Here is an 18,983-nt window from a genome sequence, read left to right on the forward strand (position 1 = left end):
GCCAAATGTTCATCAAAAATAGAGCAGATTAAGTATAGTGCAGAATACGAAATAAAAAAATTAAACCATGGCTATACTCAACAACGCTGATAAATCTCAAAAAATGTAATAATATCACATCAAAGAATTTATATGGTTTGAACTCATCTGTAACAATTCAAAAAGTAAGCAAAACTAAATTATTATGTTTAAAGAAAACACTTAGGAAAATGGTATGATTAGCATAATGGTTAGCTTGAGCTGGGATGGGAGAGTTAATTGAAAAATGCCTTTAGCTACACTTGCAATATTCCATTTCTTGATCTAGGTGGTTTTACATTGGTATTCATTTTGTGAAAAATCATTAGGCTCTATATTTTTATTTGGGGTAATTTTCTATGTGTAATATTTTACATTTTAAAAAAAGGTTTAAAAAGACAACTGTTTAAGTCGGAGAACCCCTCATTTATCAATAATGGTAGCCAGACACAAAAACTTTCAAATTTATAAATCAGATACATTGACGGGGTGGTTTCAATGGCATTTATAAATAGTCAATTTAAATAATGCACATCTCTCATGTTATTAAAATATAATTTAATATAAAAAAACTAATTTACATAGATGTAAAGACTATATTATCTAAACTCAATATTAAATATTTTTTCCTAAAAAGAAAAATAATATAGGTATTCTACAGAATAATTATAAGCACTATTTCTGTTACATGCCAACTAAGTGGATTAGAGAGAAAAATGTGTACAGTTGTCCCAAAGAGAAGTTTCCAGGACTCATAGCAAAGATAAAAAAGGACCTGGTTGGTTATGTGGATATATAAAGTAGAATGGTTGAATATGCCAGCATGTCCCATAGAGTAGAAGATGCAACAAAGAAGACAGCAAGAGGTACGGAATTAGAATGTTTGCTTTTTCACAGCAAATGCATTTTAATTATGTTTCAGCCTTCTGCTGAGCACCATAACGAGCTTTCGGGTAGTAAATATTTGTTAAATTAAGTATTAGATAAAGAATCCTAAAATATAATCATTGAAAACTTCATCACATTTTGCCTTCTTACTTAAAAAAATCATGGAAAGTTTTTAAATTCAAAAATTAGTCCAGGATACTATACCTGAATAAGTGATGCTGCTTTATTTTGAACTTTTTCCAGCTTTTCCTTTTTTAATATTAATAATTTTCTCTGTGCTAAGACTCTTCGCCAGTATTTCTGAATGATAAGTGCCGCATTAACTCTCTTTCTCAATCTTTGTTTTGCTAGAAAATTGATTACAGCTGATTGAATAATTCTTGCAGCTTTATCTCTCTCCTAAAATAAAAAGTCAGCAAATGTAAATTAAACACTCGCTTAAGACCTTAAATTATTCTCTGTAAGATAATCATATGTTAAACACCAATCAAATTGATCCTGGAAATAAAGCACCCCCACGCTTCTTGTGTTCATCTTTGGAGTACTGATAATTCCAGGCATGTCGAAAGGGCTGATAGGTGGGCTTGCAGATATGTTTGTATGATGAAACAAAGATTCCTAAGAAATAGTCCAAGATAAAGATCAGACATGTTTAATCTATCACAGATCCTCAGTAATCAAGATAAAGGCTATTTGAAGTGTAATGTGGTATGTTTCTCAGATTTGGGTCCACTAGATTCAGGATTGACTTTTAGGAAAGGGGTGGATTGTATGAAAAAAATGTGTTAGAGAATTGTAACAATTTCAACAAAGCAAAACACTAAAGGGGAGAAACAAAATACCTCCTCCTGTAGCACAGAATATATTGTGGTCTTAGGCCATACAAGCTCAAGAAAAAGAGTATAGTTTGGGTTATGAAAAGTGGTATCTGAGATGCCCAACACTTGTGGTCAAAGAGGAGCCTATTGCTCCCTAGTTATGTTAGAGAGCAATACCCCCCATATCTCATTTGTTACTTCTGATAATAAATTGCTGTAAATAATAACATATTCTATGTCCAGCACCATTCTAAACACTTCACGAATAATCTATTTAAATCTCACAACGAACACCCTAAGAACAAATGAGCAAATACTACTCTTATGATCAGTAGAAAACTGAGGCAATGAGGTTAAGTAGCTTGTTAGCTTATTGGCATTATAGCCAGGATATGAACCAGGCAGTTTGGCTTTAAAGTAACTTTGCTATACTGTCCAACACTAGATTTCTCAATTTACTTCACTGGAATCGGAGACTAGAAAATGAACTATTTCCTCTGGTAGGAAGGAATAACTTATGGCAGAGATGTTTGGCAGCTATTTGTGTTGCTGTCTGGGACAGTCCACCATGCAAGGGTAGGCTCTACACAGAGATGAGCTATAATTCCAATTATTAATTAATAACAATCAGTGGATGGTATCTGTGCATGAAAATTATACAATAGGGGAAACAACTATGGAAATAATCAAATTGTTATTTTTACATATAAAAAAGGTGACCAATAGATTGAAACATAAATACTAAGGAATGGTAAGGGCTACATATTGGATCATTCCTCTGGGGAGAAAGAGTAGACAATTCTAAAATCAGGCTAGGGGAATTATGTGTTTAACAAGTTGATTAAGTCATCTAACACCATTGTCAATGCCCTTCTGAAACCTATGGCCTTTAGGGATGTAGAGGCTCAAGTTAAAAGCATACCCCATTAGAGTAAATAAATAAATACATAAATAAGTAAAAATTTCAAATGTTGCAGTTCAGAAGTATATTGCATTTGAGTCCAAAGTTTTAAGGGTCAGGGCATTCACGGACAAAAAAGCTAAAGTAAATTGTAACTTATCTCAGTTTTTAGATCATCTCTATAGAACTAAATTACAACCTTACATGCCATTAGAGAAGTTAAAGACGGAAAGTAAATAAATTAGAAGAGGCAAATATATTACCAAATTAGCAAGTATTTGAAAATTACATATACTGATGATAAAAGTTTCCATGCCTGTCATCATTGACCCTTTTTAATCAGACTGGTGTTGAGTCAGCCAGGTACCAGCTTATTTCTTTCATCTTGCCTCATATATATAGGGCCAAATTCTAAGACTTCTTTTGCTTTGGAGTGTATGGCTATTTGTTGACAGGAAGAACTGAGAGCTGTAATGTACCAGGGGATGCTTCAATAATTCATCAGGTAATTTTAGTTACTTGTCAAAGTTTCTTTGTCACTATAAAAGTTTCAGCCACTCCATTATTAATAGATTCATATGAATTATATCATAAAAGCAAAATATAACACCTGAAAAATAGCTATCTCAAGTTAATATGTTTAGTAGCTTGTAATAACCTAGGGAGCCTGCTGCTTAATGTTCTAAATAGAAAATGGAAAGATATAATTGGATGTGAGGTAATTGTATAAAAGAGGGAGTATGGTCACCAAGAGAAAGGAGAGAAGCAGTGGTCTGACTGGGTACAAGAAGTTTAACCATTAAGTATAGAAATTTCTCTTAATTTAGTCCTTCAAAAATCGGAAACTTCTACTATTTGCATTAAGGAAATAAACCAAGAAAAGGGATCTCACCAGCAAAAAGTTAGGAAAATTCTACAGTTAATATCAGACTAAGACCGGGTGCAGTGGCTCATGCATGTAATCCCAGCACTGTGGGAGACAGAGTCAGGCAGATCACTTAAGGCCAGGAGTTTGAGACCACTTAGGCAATGCGGTGAAATCCTGTCTCTACAAAAAAAACACAAAAATTAGCTGGGCGTGGTGGCATGCACCTATAATCCCAACTACTCAGGAGGCTGTGGCACAAGAATGGCTTGAACCCAAGAGGCAAAATCTGAAGTGAGCCAAGATCGCACTATTGCATTCCTGCCTGGGTGACAGAGTGAGACCTTGTCTCCAAAAGAAAAAAAAAATCTAATTAATATAAGGCTATCTTAAGCAGAAAATAAAAGCAGAATACATATATATCTATCTCTTGTAATTCTAAAACTCTCATTTAATGCAATATACAATAGGCGAATCAAATAGCTTGAGGACTGGCCAGGGGAGACACTTTCCTGACCTCTTCCAATACCTGTGGAAGTATTGGAAGCTTCTAGGGGAACTGCTTTAAGAAAGTTTTCAGGAAGTTATTCTCCAAGTGATATGTAGGCAGGAAGGCAGATCCTGAGTTTAGGGGCACTATAGGGCACAGAGCATGTATAGTAGCAGAAAAGGCCATTTGTGAGTATTAAGACCCTGCCTATTTCCCAAACTTTACTGTGAAGAGTTTGAGTAGGGGAAAAGAAAATTATTTCAATTAGTCTTATTTCCAAGTCTGGTGTGATATGAAAAAACATATATTGTGTTTAAAAGTTGTCAAAATTTAGCTGTTTTACACAGCTACCAAGAACTTTATCATAGATGCATTATATTTCAAAGTTGAGAAGGAATATTAGGTGGAATGTATTTCTGAAATATTTATGACAAATTTTACTAGGCATGGATGCTTATTTTATTTTATTTTATTTTTTGTTTTTTCAAATAAATAAATACAATATTAGTTAGTAGATGGAATAGGGAGATGAAAAGATTGAAACAGTTTGTTCAACTTGATCAAGGAGACCATGTATTAGATTATTAAAAATAACAATTTTCTCAGAACTTATAAAAAAAGTTTTACATTAATGAAATTTTTGTACTATTGGGGTCACAAAGGGAAACAACAAATAACATCTCTATTCTCATGCCCAGAACCTAACATTTTGAAAAATTAATAGCAGAAACCAAAATACCACTTTTAAAACTAATAAAGGATAAAGTAGAAGACAGCTTCATGGCAAACAAACTAAGCTTACTAGTTAAATCACAAAATCAGACACTCGATGCTCAGGCCCAGGCAGCACTAGTTGAGGTCAAGCTTCACACGGCACTGATTAAAAAATTAATGGAAAGCTCCTTCTCTCTAGAGGCAGGTTAGATTCCAACAGGCGGAAAGGAAGAACGGAGTCAAGCATCCCTATGTATTCCTCACAAATTTAAAAAGCAGATTAAGTTATTCCTCTTCCCTTCTTGGAACAGACTAAGTGAAGGGGTGGACAGATATATCATAAGATATATCAAATGAAGAGAATATTAGCAATTAGGGAGAAATACTCATACCTCCCCAACCCAAAATACATATACACAATTCATTAAATTTATCTTAATAATGCCATACATCAGTAAAATGTAAAATCATATCAAAAATCAATCAACTGATATCTTAAAAAGTAGAATTCACACTACAGTGGTTTTATATTCTAGGAGTACCTGATGGCGTTTGAGATCTGTTTTTAGTTTATATTTTCTCCACGTTGTTTGTATGAGTCGAGCAGCTCTTATTTCTTTACGAAGATCCAAAAGCCTTGCACAAAGAAATGACAAATAGGTAATGACCACCTAAAAAAAACCCACAGAAGATAAAAACAGAATATCAACAGAGAATATAGTACTTACTATCATCTTCAGAGACTTTTATTATTGAATTAATAATTAAGAAACTCTTCTTTTACTTACCTTTTCATCTGGAATTGTATTTGACATATCTGAATGATTAATCATAGCAGGTATTCCACCAAGGTCTCTAACTGCAGACCTAACCAAATGAAAATTTTTCTTTTCATTTTCTAGGAGCTCTTTGTATAGTTCTGAAGTATTTTCTATTATGCAGGAGGAAAGGAGAAATTAGACAGTCGTAGCTTCAAATCAGACATGGCAAAGAATTGGAAAAGTAACAAAAAGGGACTAACCATGATCAAATGCTTTAAGAGACATATCCAGAGAACTGTCATCAGATTCAGATGATGAATTTAATACCACTGAACCAGTTTGCGTACATTCCACAGTTTGAGTAGTACGTTGACATATAGCATCAAATGGCACATAGCAAGGATGGTAATGGTGGATCAGGTAACATAACACACGGCCATCTGAGAAAGACACTGTAAAATTCTCCACCTGATTGAAAATGCCAGAAAAACAATTAACCACATTTAAAAAGTAATATAGACACAATGGTTTGCAGAATACCTGTGAATGGTAGAGGCAGGGACTGGAGTGACAAATCTACACGGCACGTAATGGCAAGGTTGACTGTTAACCTCTAAATTTTAAAAGAAAGGAATAAAACAGAGTGTCCCCTAGAACCTTATGTGAGATCATGGCACATCCAACACGTTGATTTCAGACTTCTAACCTCTGGAACTGTGAGAGAGTAAATTTCTACCTTAAGCCACCTAGTTTGTAGTAATTTGCTATGGCAGTCTTAGGAAACTACAACAACAAGCAATGAAAGTGGATTCTCATTATTTGTGAAAACTAAATTGTGAATACTGAACCATTGCACAGAGGAGAAATATAAGGTTAGTGTCCTGTGAGCCTCTGGTTATAATATGTTTATCAACCAATCCACACATAACCTTGTTTTACATGTGTTTCTGATCCAATAACACTAACTCATGGCCAACAGCATTATAATTCATGCCTGCATTAAAATTAGTTAGTGCATATATTTTCTGTATATGGCACATCACAGTCTTCTCCTAAGAACACTAGACAGGGCTTCATTACTACAGTTGAAGGCCATTTTAAACAGGGAACTCACCAACAAAAAGCACAAAAATGCAAAAAAGCACAATGCTAAACAAGTCCTGAAAAGGATGCTTTTTTACAGTATAAGAGCTGAAACAAAAAGACAGAGCACCACCTTGTTTGACATCAGCTAGCAACGAGTGCCTAGGCATTCACACACGTCAATGAATGACCACAAAATACTGCAACTACTAATTCTGGCATTAAAAAGAAATTTTAGCTAGTATGCAAATTCCAAATATGGAATTAATATTGATGATCAATTTTGTCTCTCTAGTATTCAGTTAAAACATAAGAAGATTATCCATATGTTTAACAATTTTTCTACCAGTAACTTCTTGGTATAACCATATTGCAAGGTTTACCATATTGAGTTACACATACCCTGTATCACTGTTCCTGTCTTATATTTGTTACCAGATAGTTTATCCATGTGTTTAGGGGAATTTTTTTTTATATATTTACACTAAGAAGTATACTTCATACAGAAATATAGTGTCAACCTAACAAATAATTATAGAGAGACTCAAATTTTGTTCTCCTTCTTCTATCTAGTGGTAAGTTCTTAGTTGTCCCTTTCTGCATGTGGGCTTATTTGAATTGACCTTTGTAATAATGATATAATCCTTTTATGTGCCAGTTCTACACAAGCATCTTCTACTAAGACTTCCATCTAGGGCATATTTTTCTTTTTTTAGTGATAAAATTATCATGTATCATACAATTCGTGACAGATTAGATGAAATACGGTATATGATAATACATTCACTCATTTGAGGGAAAGTTTGCTTACAGTACAGATGAATTAAGAAAGTCAAGAAAAGACTTTATGCATTAAGTTTAAGTGACTTTCATCAAAATTTATTAAAATATATTGGATTAAAACAAAAACAAAGAAACTTACCTTTTTATTATAGAAGGCACAAACAGCATTTACCCAATCCATCAATAACTTTATGTTTTCACTGTATTGTTCAAAAGAACCACTATCCCTTTTGCCTTTTTTCTTATTAATAAGAGCATCATCAGAATGGCATGATAGTAGAGATATTGTTTTCTTTATACTCTTTGTGTGTTTTAGAAAGGCAATTTCTTCCTTTAATTGATCTAAGTTAAGGGAAATATCCACCTAAAACAAACACAAAAAAAGATAAATACCGTCATATTTTCCATATATTATTTTTAACCCACAGAAATCAAAGTAATGGTCTTCTACTTAGAGAAACTGTAGAAGATTTTTTAAACCAGAAAGTTAAAAAAATCAAAGAAAATAAAGTGGCTGAAATGGATATTTTAGTACAATACAGTCACTTTTTTTTTCCCCCAAAGGCAAACACCATCTACACTGAAGTGATAACATGTTCAGTGGTTAAGAACATGGGATTTGGGGCCACATGGGATTTATCAATGATGTAAACTGTAGTTTCAGTTTCCTCACCGGAGAGGTAGACATAACACCTACTTTGCAGGTGTGGTGAAGATTAGATTGAAATATATATATAGCGTTTATCAGTTACTGGGACAAAATAAACCTTATTAAATGATGGTTGTTGTTATTCTTTATTAGATTCAAATTGTTTTTACAAATCAGTAATCAAAAATTGATAAGAAGTACAAGATGTACTAAATGTATAATACCTGAAAAGCAAATGCTATTTTCCAAAGCAACCTTAGAGTTTTTTCTCTGTGCCTATCCACAATATCCTTAGATAGAATTGTATTTCCTATAAAAGAAAAGGTTGTCCATTAGCATAATGTACACACATATCAATATTCAGTGAGAAGAATAAGTTTTAACTCTACTCAGTTTTTACCATGCTCATCACTTAATTCAATTCCTCGTGATTTAAGAACTTGAAGAACAATGTCAACATTGTGCATCTTTTGAAGACGACTTATTGCCGGAATCCTGAGTTTCTTTGAGAGACTCCAGTTCTGTGTGAGAATTTCCATGGTTCGCCTGGCAGTAATAAAATATTCAGATGAAATTATTATGAAAACATATATGAAAAAAATCATTCATTGAAATATAGTTATTTCCCACATAAACCCCAACAGTTACAGGGCTTTATGACCAGAAAGACTTCAAAAAACTATCTCAAAACTCTGTTGCCCCATAGTTGGCAAGTAGGTTCTTATTTTAAGTTTGGGATTGAAGTGTGTGAACAGATGATAAGAAAAGAAGACATACACAGATAAATGCACACATGAACAAAATAATAGGGCTCTACAGAGAAGAGAAAGAAGAGAGGAAAGGAAAGAGAGGAGAGGGATGTAGAGCAGAGAGGAAGCACATTTATTGGGATGTACTATATTCTACATGTCAAGCAAGTGCTTTATTTTCTTATTTTAGTTATCATGGTAAAGCCCACAATTAGTTATTGTTAGATGAAGAAACTAAGGCCCATAGAGCTTAAATTAATTGCCCATGGTCATAGAGCTGGTAATGGCAAAACTAATATGAGAACTAAAATCCCATTTTACTAATTTCCATGGTAATTCCTTTATATATACATATATATTATATGTGTGTATATATATATGTGTATATATGTATATATAGATATATATTATATGTGTGTATGTATATACACACGCACACACACACCCACAAATATTTGAGTATCTACCTAACAAAGACAGAAAAAGCAAGCCCCAACTGATTTCTGTCTGCAACAAAAAGCTGGTAGAATTACTTACACAACCATAGTCTCTAAAGGCTAGAAAGAGACTTAAGATAATTCTAGGCCAACCATTCAATCAATTGTAGACCAACCCATCACCCACGGCATTAATAGAGTAACCATCCCAAAGCATTCTCAAGTGACTTCAAAGATCTATAAACAGTCATTTTTCTGACACTTAACAAAATAGAAATTTGGTTATGCAAGATCAATCTCTTAACTACTTAGAATTCCTAACCGACTAAATAACATTAACATCCAACAGTGCTAAATCCTCAGTAACTCCTGTAAAAGCATAAAAATGGGCTTTCTGGCCAGTCACAGTGGCTCATGCCTTTAATCCCAGCACTTTGGGGGGCCAAGGTGGGTGGATCACCTAAGGTTAGGAGTTCAAGACCAGCCCGGCCAACATGGTGAAACTCCGTCTCCACTAAAAATACAAAAATTAAATAGGCATGGTGGTGCATGCCTACAGTCCCAGCTATTCGCAGGGCTGAGGCAGGAGAATTGCTTGAACACAGAGGCGGAGGGTGCAGTGAGCCAAAATCGTGCCACTGCACACCAGCCTGGGTGACAGAGCAAAACTCTGTTTCAAAAAAAAAAAAAAAAGGAGGGGACATTCTTTGTGGAAAAATAGCACTGAACATTAAACTAATCCTTGTTCCTCATAGAAAGTGGACAAAGTATAAAAACAATTCCTATTGGCCAGAATATTGATGCGATGGCTTGAATTTATTAAATAAATAAATTGGCCAACTAAAAAAATAATATGTGAAATATTTTAAGCAAAATGATCTTAGCTCATATGGAACTGCTGAAGTGAGACAAAGCTGCAGTAAAGACTATTAACTTGTGAGAATACTGATCAGAAAGAAAAGAATGTTCATGGAAATTTAGCCTAAAAGAAGGCAAGGGACATGTAAATTGTTTTTCAAAAACCGAGGATTCATAAAAATCTAGAATCTCGTCCTCATAAATGTCAAAGAATTTCTCCATTCTGGCCAAGCGGTCCTCTGACCTCTGCTTGAACCTTCCAACGCTGTGAACTGGTTTTTTGCTAAAGACATGTCTGAATATTGGCAAGTTTTTATACCAAACCCATACTCATCTTCCTGAAACTTTCATTGTTCATGCATAGTTATTTTGCTTGGCAATAAACAATTTAATCACCTTTTAGTATAAGACCTTTCTTCAAATATCTGAAAACATTTATGTCCCAGAGTTTTCTCTTCTGTTCTATTTCTCTGAATATTCACAGTTCTTTCTATTGGTCTCCATGAAACATGGATATAAGGTTTTTTTAGTTTATACTCTAAAGTTATCTCTAGTCAAAACAAAGAAATTAAAAAGTATATCCAAATAGCTACTTTCCTATCAGTTGAGTTTTTAGACAATATGAATTTTAACATGAAGACTGCCTGCAATTAATTTTAGCTACAATATAAGCAATTTAAAATCTGACAAAAATGTACCAGGGTCAGCTAAAGAGTTTGGTAAGTTTTATTGTAGAAGAGATATTTTATAAAGACCATTAAATCTGTGCTTCCCATACATCAACATTTAACTAGCTGTTTTGAAGCATAAGAACTTCCTAAACACACAGAGAAAAAACTTTCATTGCTTTAAAGAAATCTCTTGCCTTGCTCCCAAAAGTGCTTCCTCGATAAGGATGTAACATATTTTGGAGAGGTTCTTAGAAATAAAATGAGTATTTCCAATCTGGATACCCTAAAGAGGCCAATCATGGCAAAAAGCTAATGGCCATTCCGTCTAAGCAAAACTGGCTATCCATTACACATACCAAAGCCAATTTTGAGCATTCCATTTGTTATTGAGGAAATATTGTGTAATTTGAAGTTGGATTTCATGAGTTTATGTCCCAATTACACTGTGGAAAACTTGGGCAATCTATTCTACCACTTCATCTTTTTCTCCTCATATGTAAAACAAGGTTCATACTACTAAAAGTGATCTCAAATGATATAAAACTCATGAAACCACTGTCAATAAAAAGTGTCATTTCGGCCGGGCGCAGTGGCTCACACCTGTAATCCCAGCACTTTGGGAGGCCGAGGCGGGCGGATCACGAGGTCAGGAGATCGAGACCATCCTGGCCAACACGGTGAAACCCCGTCTCTAATAAAAAAAAAAAAAAAATACAAAAAATTAGCCGGGCATGGTAGCGGGCGCCTATAGTCCCAGCTACTCGGGAGGCTGAGGCAGGAGAATGGCGTGAACCCAGGAGGCGGAGCTTGCAGTGAACCAAGACCGGGCCACTGCCCTCCAGCCTGGGTGACAGAGTGAGATTCCGTCTCAAAAAAAACAAAAAAATGTTATTTCAATGTTTGATATTTGAATTAGTGTAAAGGTCTTCCCAACTCCTATTCTGAGACATCAGTAATTATTATCCATGAGCCCTAGTCACATGACACCAGGAAAAAAAGTGTGGCTAGGAGACAAATTTTCTGCACATAATATTGACGTACTATTTCCCTGAAAAAGAAATCTCCATTTTTTCAATACTAAATTTATTGTACTAAATGAAAGAGCAACATTGAATAATTACACAAAACAGTGTTTTCCAGAAAATATTAGTCTATTCCATTAAGCAAAATGATTCTATTTCTTATACTTACACAAGGCGCACTCCACACTGCAAGTCTACAGCAAGATTTGTAATAGCAAAATCAAATTCATCAAATGGTGTCTGAATATGGTTAACAGGTAATCCCAGTAAGCCAAGGTGACGGGAAAGGTCACCTTCACCACTTAGGAAATCTCGTGAAAAAGCCAAAAGGATTTCTTTACTAGCCTATAAAGAAATAAGTTTCAGATATTATATACCAATATGATAATTTTGCTTATAATAAAAACAAATCCTCCAAATCATTCTGTACATATAAAAATAAAATGGTATAAAAATAGTTTCATATTATACATTAATAATGCAAATTTCATATATTTCCAACTTAAGATCTTTCTAAAAGTTGCTCATAATAATACACTATAAAAACTAGCATTAATGTGATAATATACTACATCAAAATTAGGAAAGAAATTTTCTCAAAAATTAAATCTTCAGAAGCATAGTTTAATCCATTTTCAAGTCAAAATTAAGAGTAATGATGATGTGCTGGTGAAAGGTAATCCAATAAAAATCAGGGATGGTTAGAATTACTGATGGGACTCACTAGACAGGCATTCCTATTTTACTCCCCTGAGTATTATTCTTTAGAAGACTAATTTTTTCTAAAGAGAAAATATACCATAAAAGCAAAAGTCATAAATGGGAAATATAAAATATAAAGCATAAAATGAAAAGCATACCTTGAATTCGGCATCTTTACAGAAGAGACAAGGATCATGATCAATGAGTTTGGAAATTTTAGCATAATCAAGAAAACAGACCAACAACAATAACTTTTTCAATGTAAACTTGGACAAAGCTCCTTCATGACCTTAAAGAAAGTACAAAAAAGCATAGCAAGTTCATCTAAGCAAGGTAGATTTCATCTTAAAATATGATGATCATAATAATAATGTGTTAGTAAAACAAAAAGTGGGGGGTAGCAAGCACAACTAAAACACTGTGCCTTTTTTAGTGCTTTATGTGTATAAATCCATTTAATCCTCCCAATAACTCTATGGGACAGGTATGCATCACTTAATATTTTCAATTCACAGATGAGGAAATAGGCACAGAGGCATCAAGAGATTTAGTTGGTCTTACTCAACATTTAATGAACACCTACTACATGCAGGCACCATCATGTGTTAGATATATAGCACCAAACTACAACAAACATGACCCTCATAGGACTTATAACCTACTGGGGGAAGAGGATGGGTAGAGACAACAAATAGAATTATAAATAGTGATGAAGGAATTGATGGGGAATGAGGGTGGATGAAGGGAGAGTACTAGAAACAGAGACTTATTTAGATTTGTTTCTTTGAGAAAGGAAAATGTAAACAGAAACAGAAAGAATGACAATAAGCCATTTATATATAGTGTGGAGAGAATGTAGGAGAGGCAGAGATATTTACCATCTCTATACAGATGAGGAACAGTGGGGTGTCTATACTCAGCTGCTATATCGGGATTCCAAAGTAAGCGATTCAGAATAAACATAGCCAACCCTGTGACATCACTGTTATCTTCCAAAGATATGAGTTCTCCATAAATTGTCTGAAAATAAATTAAAGCCGAAGTCAGAATTATGCTATCTCTAAGAAACAAAGGGATGTGACTGAGGAATGGCAGACCATAACCTATGGAACTGGCAATGTTCTACTTTCTAAATGACATGGTTATTTGCTAAATAACTTCTTTAAACTATGCATACATGATTTATGTATTTCTTAGTGTATAATGGTGTACTTCGTAATGAAAAAAGACAAAGCTCAGGGCTAAGATAAGTCTTAATCATCTGACAAGCAACATTCTGAATTTAATTTTTTCATTTAAGTTAAAGAACTATCAAATATAGGCATGTTGTTCAAATTTATCTATAACTGTCCCATTAAGTACATCATGAAGTTATAACGGAAACTGAAATACTCAAATTTTTATAATAGTTATCAAGGTAGAAAACATCTGCAAATCATCCAGGATAATCTGGAAAGTACAGGTCTATTCATAATCAATGATTTAAATATAAAATTAGTTTAACATTAGCATGCTTATTAACAATTTTTAAATCAATTAGAAAAAACTAAAAAAAATCAAATTCTGCAACCCTACATTGACAAAATATAAAGATTAAAGCATGGAAAAGTATTAATTATTATCTACCAAAACAGAGGAATTTATCTTTATTTACTTTTTTTGGTCTTTGAAATTTTCTTAAAATCCTCAAAGGTCATGTCCATTTATTTAAAGAATCCTAGGGTGTAGTAATAAGGTACCTGTAAAAAGATTATACATCTCCACCACCTGCCATAAACTTGCTGTGACTTGCAGGAGGTTAATACATTCCTAACTAGCTTGTGCTTAGCTAGATAATGTGCTTTGGTTAATGGAATGTGGGTGGAGATGATACAAATTACATCAAAGAGGTTTTAAAAAGCATTGCAAGGTTTTACACAAAGTGCTTGATTTTATTTTTGCCACAGAAAAGCAATGTCCCAAATATGGGGGGCTCTATTTCAATTGAGGTTCCAGAATTCTTTCACATGTGAAGTAGAGCTAATCGATATGTAACTTGCCAACTATTTAAAGGAAAAGGACACTGGAATTGAAATAAGAAATCCCAGCAATGACACCATAATGCTGTGTAACCACAGTAAGCTTATTATTTATTTCCTCTGGACCTCAATTTATTGGTATATAAAAGTCAGATTATTACAAAGATCCTGTTTGGTCCCAAAGACTCTTCTATTCCAAAACCTGGAATAAATTGAAATAGTAATGGGAGACCCTACATTAAGAAGGTAAGAAAGCTAGAAAAAATGTGAAAGCATACTAACAAAAGACTAAAGAATACAGATGCACAAAAGATATTTTTAATAAAAATGTCTTTAAACAGCCAATTATTAATAGTATCTTTCTAATTCAGTTGGTTTCAACATTCTAGATATTACAAAGCCAAGTACTATGTAAAGAATGCAAATCCTGATGACATTTTTATGAGTACTATTTCATCAGATTGGTATAGGTTCAATTCCTGACCAATTAATTGGCATAGGGCAAGTCACTTTAACATCTAAGCTTCTGCTTCGTTAGTGAAGTGGAAATAATAATACATAGTTCACTGAGTTTTAAGAAATTTAAATTAGAAAATGTATTCACAGCAGCCTTGTCTTTGCATTTGTAAATTTTCAAAAATGAGTTTACTATAGTTGTTATTACATCCAGCACCAAGTTATGTTTAAAGAGACTGTACAATAAAATGCTATATTACAATACGGTGTAATAATATATAATGGCATAGTCTATTTACCTAATAAGCATTTATTAATGGGTCTTACATTTTATACTAAAAGATGAATAAAGCTAACCTAATGACTTTAAACTTTTATAAGTAAAACCACATTTTAATAAAATGAGTCTATTCTACAAAAAGTGTATCACAAAAAAATATTGTGTTAGAAATCTGAAATGTATGCTTACCTCTAGACCAATTCGAAGCCACAAAGGATTGTAGGACAACAGCCAATTCAGGACTTTCTGACGTTCTCCTGAAATGCATGTCAAAGGCAAATAAGTTCAAATCGATAATCAAACAGAGATAAGAAATAAAACTTCATGGAGAGTATATCAGTGGGAAAAAAATAATTGCTTATACGAAATAAGTTAATTTAAATAAAATACACTTCTAGTCTTAAATATACGTGATCATATTCAAGTATGTGGGATTTTTGGCAGCAAAGCTAAAGCATGTATACCTAGCTTTGAAATACAAAATGTCTTGGGGACATCAGTATCTGGAAGAGATACCTGCATTCTTATGTTCATTGCAGCATTATCCACAATATCCAAGATATGGAATCAATCTAAGTGTCCATCAGTGAATAAGTGGATAAAGAAAATGTGGGGTATGTGTATGTGTGTGTATGTATATGTAAACATAAATATATGATAAATATATATATTTATATATAATGAAGTACTATTCAGCCTTAAAAATGAAAGAAATACTGTCACTTGTGATAACATGGATCAATCTGGAGGATATTATGCAAAGTGAAATAGCCTAAGCATAGAAAAACAAATACTGTATGATCTCATTTACATGTGAAATCTAAAAAAGTTGAACTCATAGAAGCACAGAGAATGGTGGTTGCCAGACAATGGGGTAGAGGGACTGGGGTGATGCTGTCAAAGGGTGTAAAGTTTCAGTTATGCAGGATGAATAAATTCTGGAGATCTAATGTATACCATGATGACTATAGTTAATAACAGTGACTTGTATACTTGAAATTTGCTGAGAGTACTTCTTAAATGTTTTCGCCACACATATACACAAGAAGGTAACTATGTGAGTAGATATATTAATTGGCTTGATTGTTATAATCACTTAATAATATATACATATATCAACATCATGTTGTGTACCTTAAATATATGCCATTTTCACTTGTCAATTATATGTAAATAAAGCCGGGGGAAAAAAAACACAAAACCTCTTGAATGTTTTTAAAGAATTAATGTCAAGATTTCTTCAATCTTCTTACCCACATCTTTCCATAGGTGTCTATCTTTTCGAACAATTAACCGCCTAGCTTCAATTTCAATTTCAAGCTTTTTAATAGCTTTAACCATTTTTTCAGAAGTAAACAAACGACATGCTGCACGACGTAGTCTGTTTAACCTACACCGAGCAGTATAAGCTCTGAGAGACATTTCCTCTTTTGTCGGTGCTCTAGGAACACTTATTTTATGTTGATTCTCTACTCCCAAAAGAAGAGTAGCAGCATTTACTGGGTGAAAACAAAAGAAAGAATGTTTCTGGTTAAACAATATGTCTATATATTCTTAAATCCAGCAATAAAATGCAATTTCAGATGGTAAAAACAGAATCTATTCCTCACCCTCTCCAAGCTTACTCCTTAGGCCAGTCTATTATTGCAACCTGTTAGCTCTACCTGCAAAATGTATTCCAAGTCTAGCCACTTCTCACCGCCTCTACTATCACAGATTCAAACATGATTATCTCTAATCCAGACTACTGAATTAACCTCCTAACTGGTTTATCTGTTCCTGTCCTTTTTATAAATCGATAAAAGTCAAGTTTCTAAGGAACATAATTTTAAGAAATCAATTGAATTTTGAAATGTAATTTAATCTTTTATAAAACACATTTTCTTTTAAGAAAATAACTAAAAATGGGGCTTTGCTTCCTTTTGGAAAAAAGTTGTTTTTTTTTTTTTTTAAGTGATCTCTAAGATCACTGCTTAGAGAGCATCTAATCCAAAAACCCTTTTAATGTAAAAATCCAGCCAGGTACAATTGCTCACACCTGTAATCCCAGCCCTTTGGGAAGCCAAGGAAGGTGAATTACTTGAGCCCAGGAGTTCAAGACCAACTCTGGCAACATAGCAAGAACTCTTCTATTTAAAAATAAAAAACTAGCCAGGCATGGTGGTGTGCACCTGTAGTCACAACTACTCAGGAGATTGAGGGAGCAAGATTGCTTGAGCCTGGGAAGCATAGGCTGCAGTGAGCTGTGATCACATCAATGCACTCCAGACTGAGTAAGGGAGTGAGATCTTGTCTCCAAAAGCAAAAAAAGAAAAAAAATCCGGCCGGGCGCGGTGGCTCAAGCCTGTAATCCCAGCACTTTGGGAGGCCGAGACGGGCGGATCACGAGGTCAGGAGATCGAGACCATCCTGGCTAACACGGTGAAACCCCGTCTCTATTAAAAAATACAAAAAAATTAGCCGGGCGAGGTGGCGGGCGCCTGTAGTCCCAGCTACTCGGGAGGCTGAGGCAGGAGAATGGCGTGAACCCGGGAGGCGGAGGTTGCAGTGAGCTGGGATCCGGCCACAGCACTCCAGCCTGGGCGGCAGAGCGAGACTCCGTCTCAAAAAAAAAGAAAAAAAATCCTATACACGTGCTTCTCTGACAAAAATAAATCAGTATCTGTCTGAACACCAGAACAATAGGAAAATCATCACTTTAAAAGTCAGCTGATATGATGGTTCGACAATTTAAACATTTATAAGAATTTTTCCTTATCTTGAACTAAAATTGATCCCTATAACTTCTATGCAGGAGCTGCACAAAGTTAAGTTTCCTTCTCTTTCACAAGAGAACACTTCAAATGTTTGACAGGCACATCTCTACCCAGTCCCTTTACCAAGTTTTCTCTTTTCCAGAACAAACACTGAAATGTTCAAAAATTCCTCATATGAATTGGTGTTTAGTTTCCTCATAATCCTATAGCTTTCCAACATACTTCTTAAACTAAGGTATTTAACAGTGGGACAATATGCCCAAAGTGGGCAGGCCACACAGGACTGATTGCATTGACTGATGAGAAAGAATAGAGAACAAAAAGTATATTTCAGTACTTTTGGTAAAGAAAATCTACATATATAAATTTACGGAAGTAAAAATTCTTACCTATACAAGCATTTAGGCTAATGAACAGGGAATGATGCCATTAATTATAATAACTATGTATAATTAAAGAATGACAAAATATGTTAAAAATTTTATCTGTTAAAAGTATTATTAAATTTAAACATTAATTTAACGTTTACCTTCAGAAATATTTGTTTTTACAGTGAAGTCATCAGGGGTTAATATAAAATTTAACCACCAAGTGAAGCCCTGTTCCTGCTTTTCCTTCCAGCGCTCATCATAAAACATGTTTTTTGCAGCAAATGGCATCGGGTGTCTGGGAATATCTAAGAATACAATTAGGTTACTGCATAAGAAAATTTCCTTTAACTTATTGTACAATATATAGCAAAAGCCACTTTTACTAGCAACACCATCATTAAAACACTGAACAATATTTGCTTTTCTACTACTTGCAGGAAAGAGCTGAAAGCATTTTGGGTATGAAATGTAATCATAGCAAAATGGGGAAAAGTAAAGCAATATTTCCTGGTTATTTAAAAATACTAAACCACCACAAGTCAACTGCATTAAAGTCTGATAGAATACCTTTTTTATAATTGACGCATAATAGATGTACATATTTTTGAGGTACATGTGATAATATATTCATAGAATTTATACAAATCAGGTCAGTGTACTGGGGATATCCATCACCTTAAATATCTGTCTTTT

At 34.0% G+C, this 18,983-nt stretch overlaps 1 protein-coding gene across 2 annotated transcripts in view; it reads right to left on the reverse strand.

Moving 5' to 3' along the window:
- ASPM (assembly factor for spindle microtubules) overlaps positions 1–18,983 on the reverse strand; it is a 63,273-nt gene that overhangs the window by 33,331 nt on the left and 10,959 nt on the right. For both annotated transcript variants that reach the window (XM_033196931.1, XM_033196929.1), the window contains exons 5-17: positions 18,449–18,595; positions 16,417–16,662; positions 15,353–15,420; positions 13,288–13,429; positions 12,568–12,698; positions 11,877–12,052; positions 8,371–8,516; positions 8,195–8,280; positions 7,461–7,685; positions 5,716–5,923; positions 5,483–5,625; positions 5,237–5,365; positions 1,111–1,305 (exon numbers count right to left, since the gene is read on the reverse strand). In XM_033196931.1, the coding sequence (XP_033052822.1) occupies positions 1,111–1,305; positions 5,237–5,365; positions 5,483–5,625; positions 5,716–5,923; positions 7,461–7,685; positions 8,195–8,280; positions 8,371–8,516; positions 11,877–12,052; positions 12,568–12,698; positions 13,288–13,429; positions 15,353–15,420; positions 16,417–16,662; positions 18,449–18,595 (2,042 nt within the window). The remainder of the gene's footprint in view (positions 1–1,110; positions 1,306–5,236; positions 5,366–5,482; positions 5,626–5,715; positions 5,924–7,460; positions 7,686–8,194; positions 8,281–8,370; positions 8,517–11,876; positions 12,053–12,567; positions 12,699–13,287; positions 13,430–15,352; positions 15,421–16,416; positions 16,663–18,448; positions 18,596–18,983) is intronic.

The sequence above is a fragment of the Trachypithecus francoisi genome, unplaced genomic scaffold (assembly GCF_009764315.1).
Source record: "Trachypithecus francoisi isolate TF-2019V2 unplaced genomic scaffold, Tfra_2.0 Lachesis_group5, whole genome shotgun sequence".
In the NCBI taxonomy this organism is placed as follows: domain Eukaryota; kingdom Metazoa; phylum Chordata; class Mammalia; order Primates; family Cercopithecidae; genus Trachypithecus; species Trachypithecus francoisi.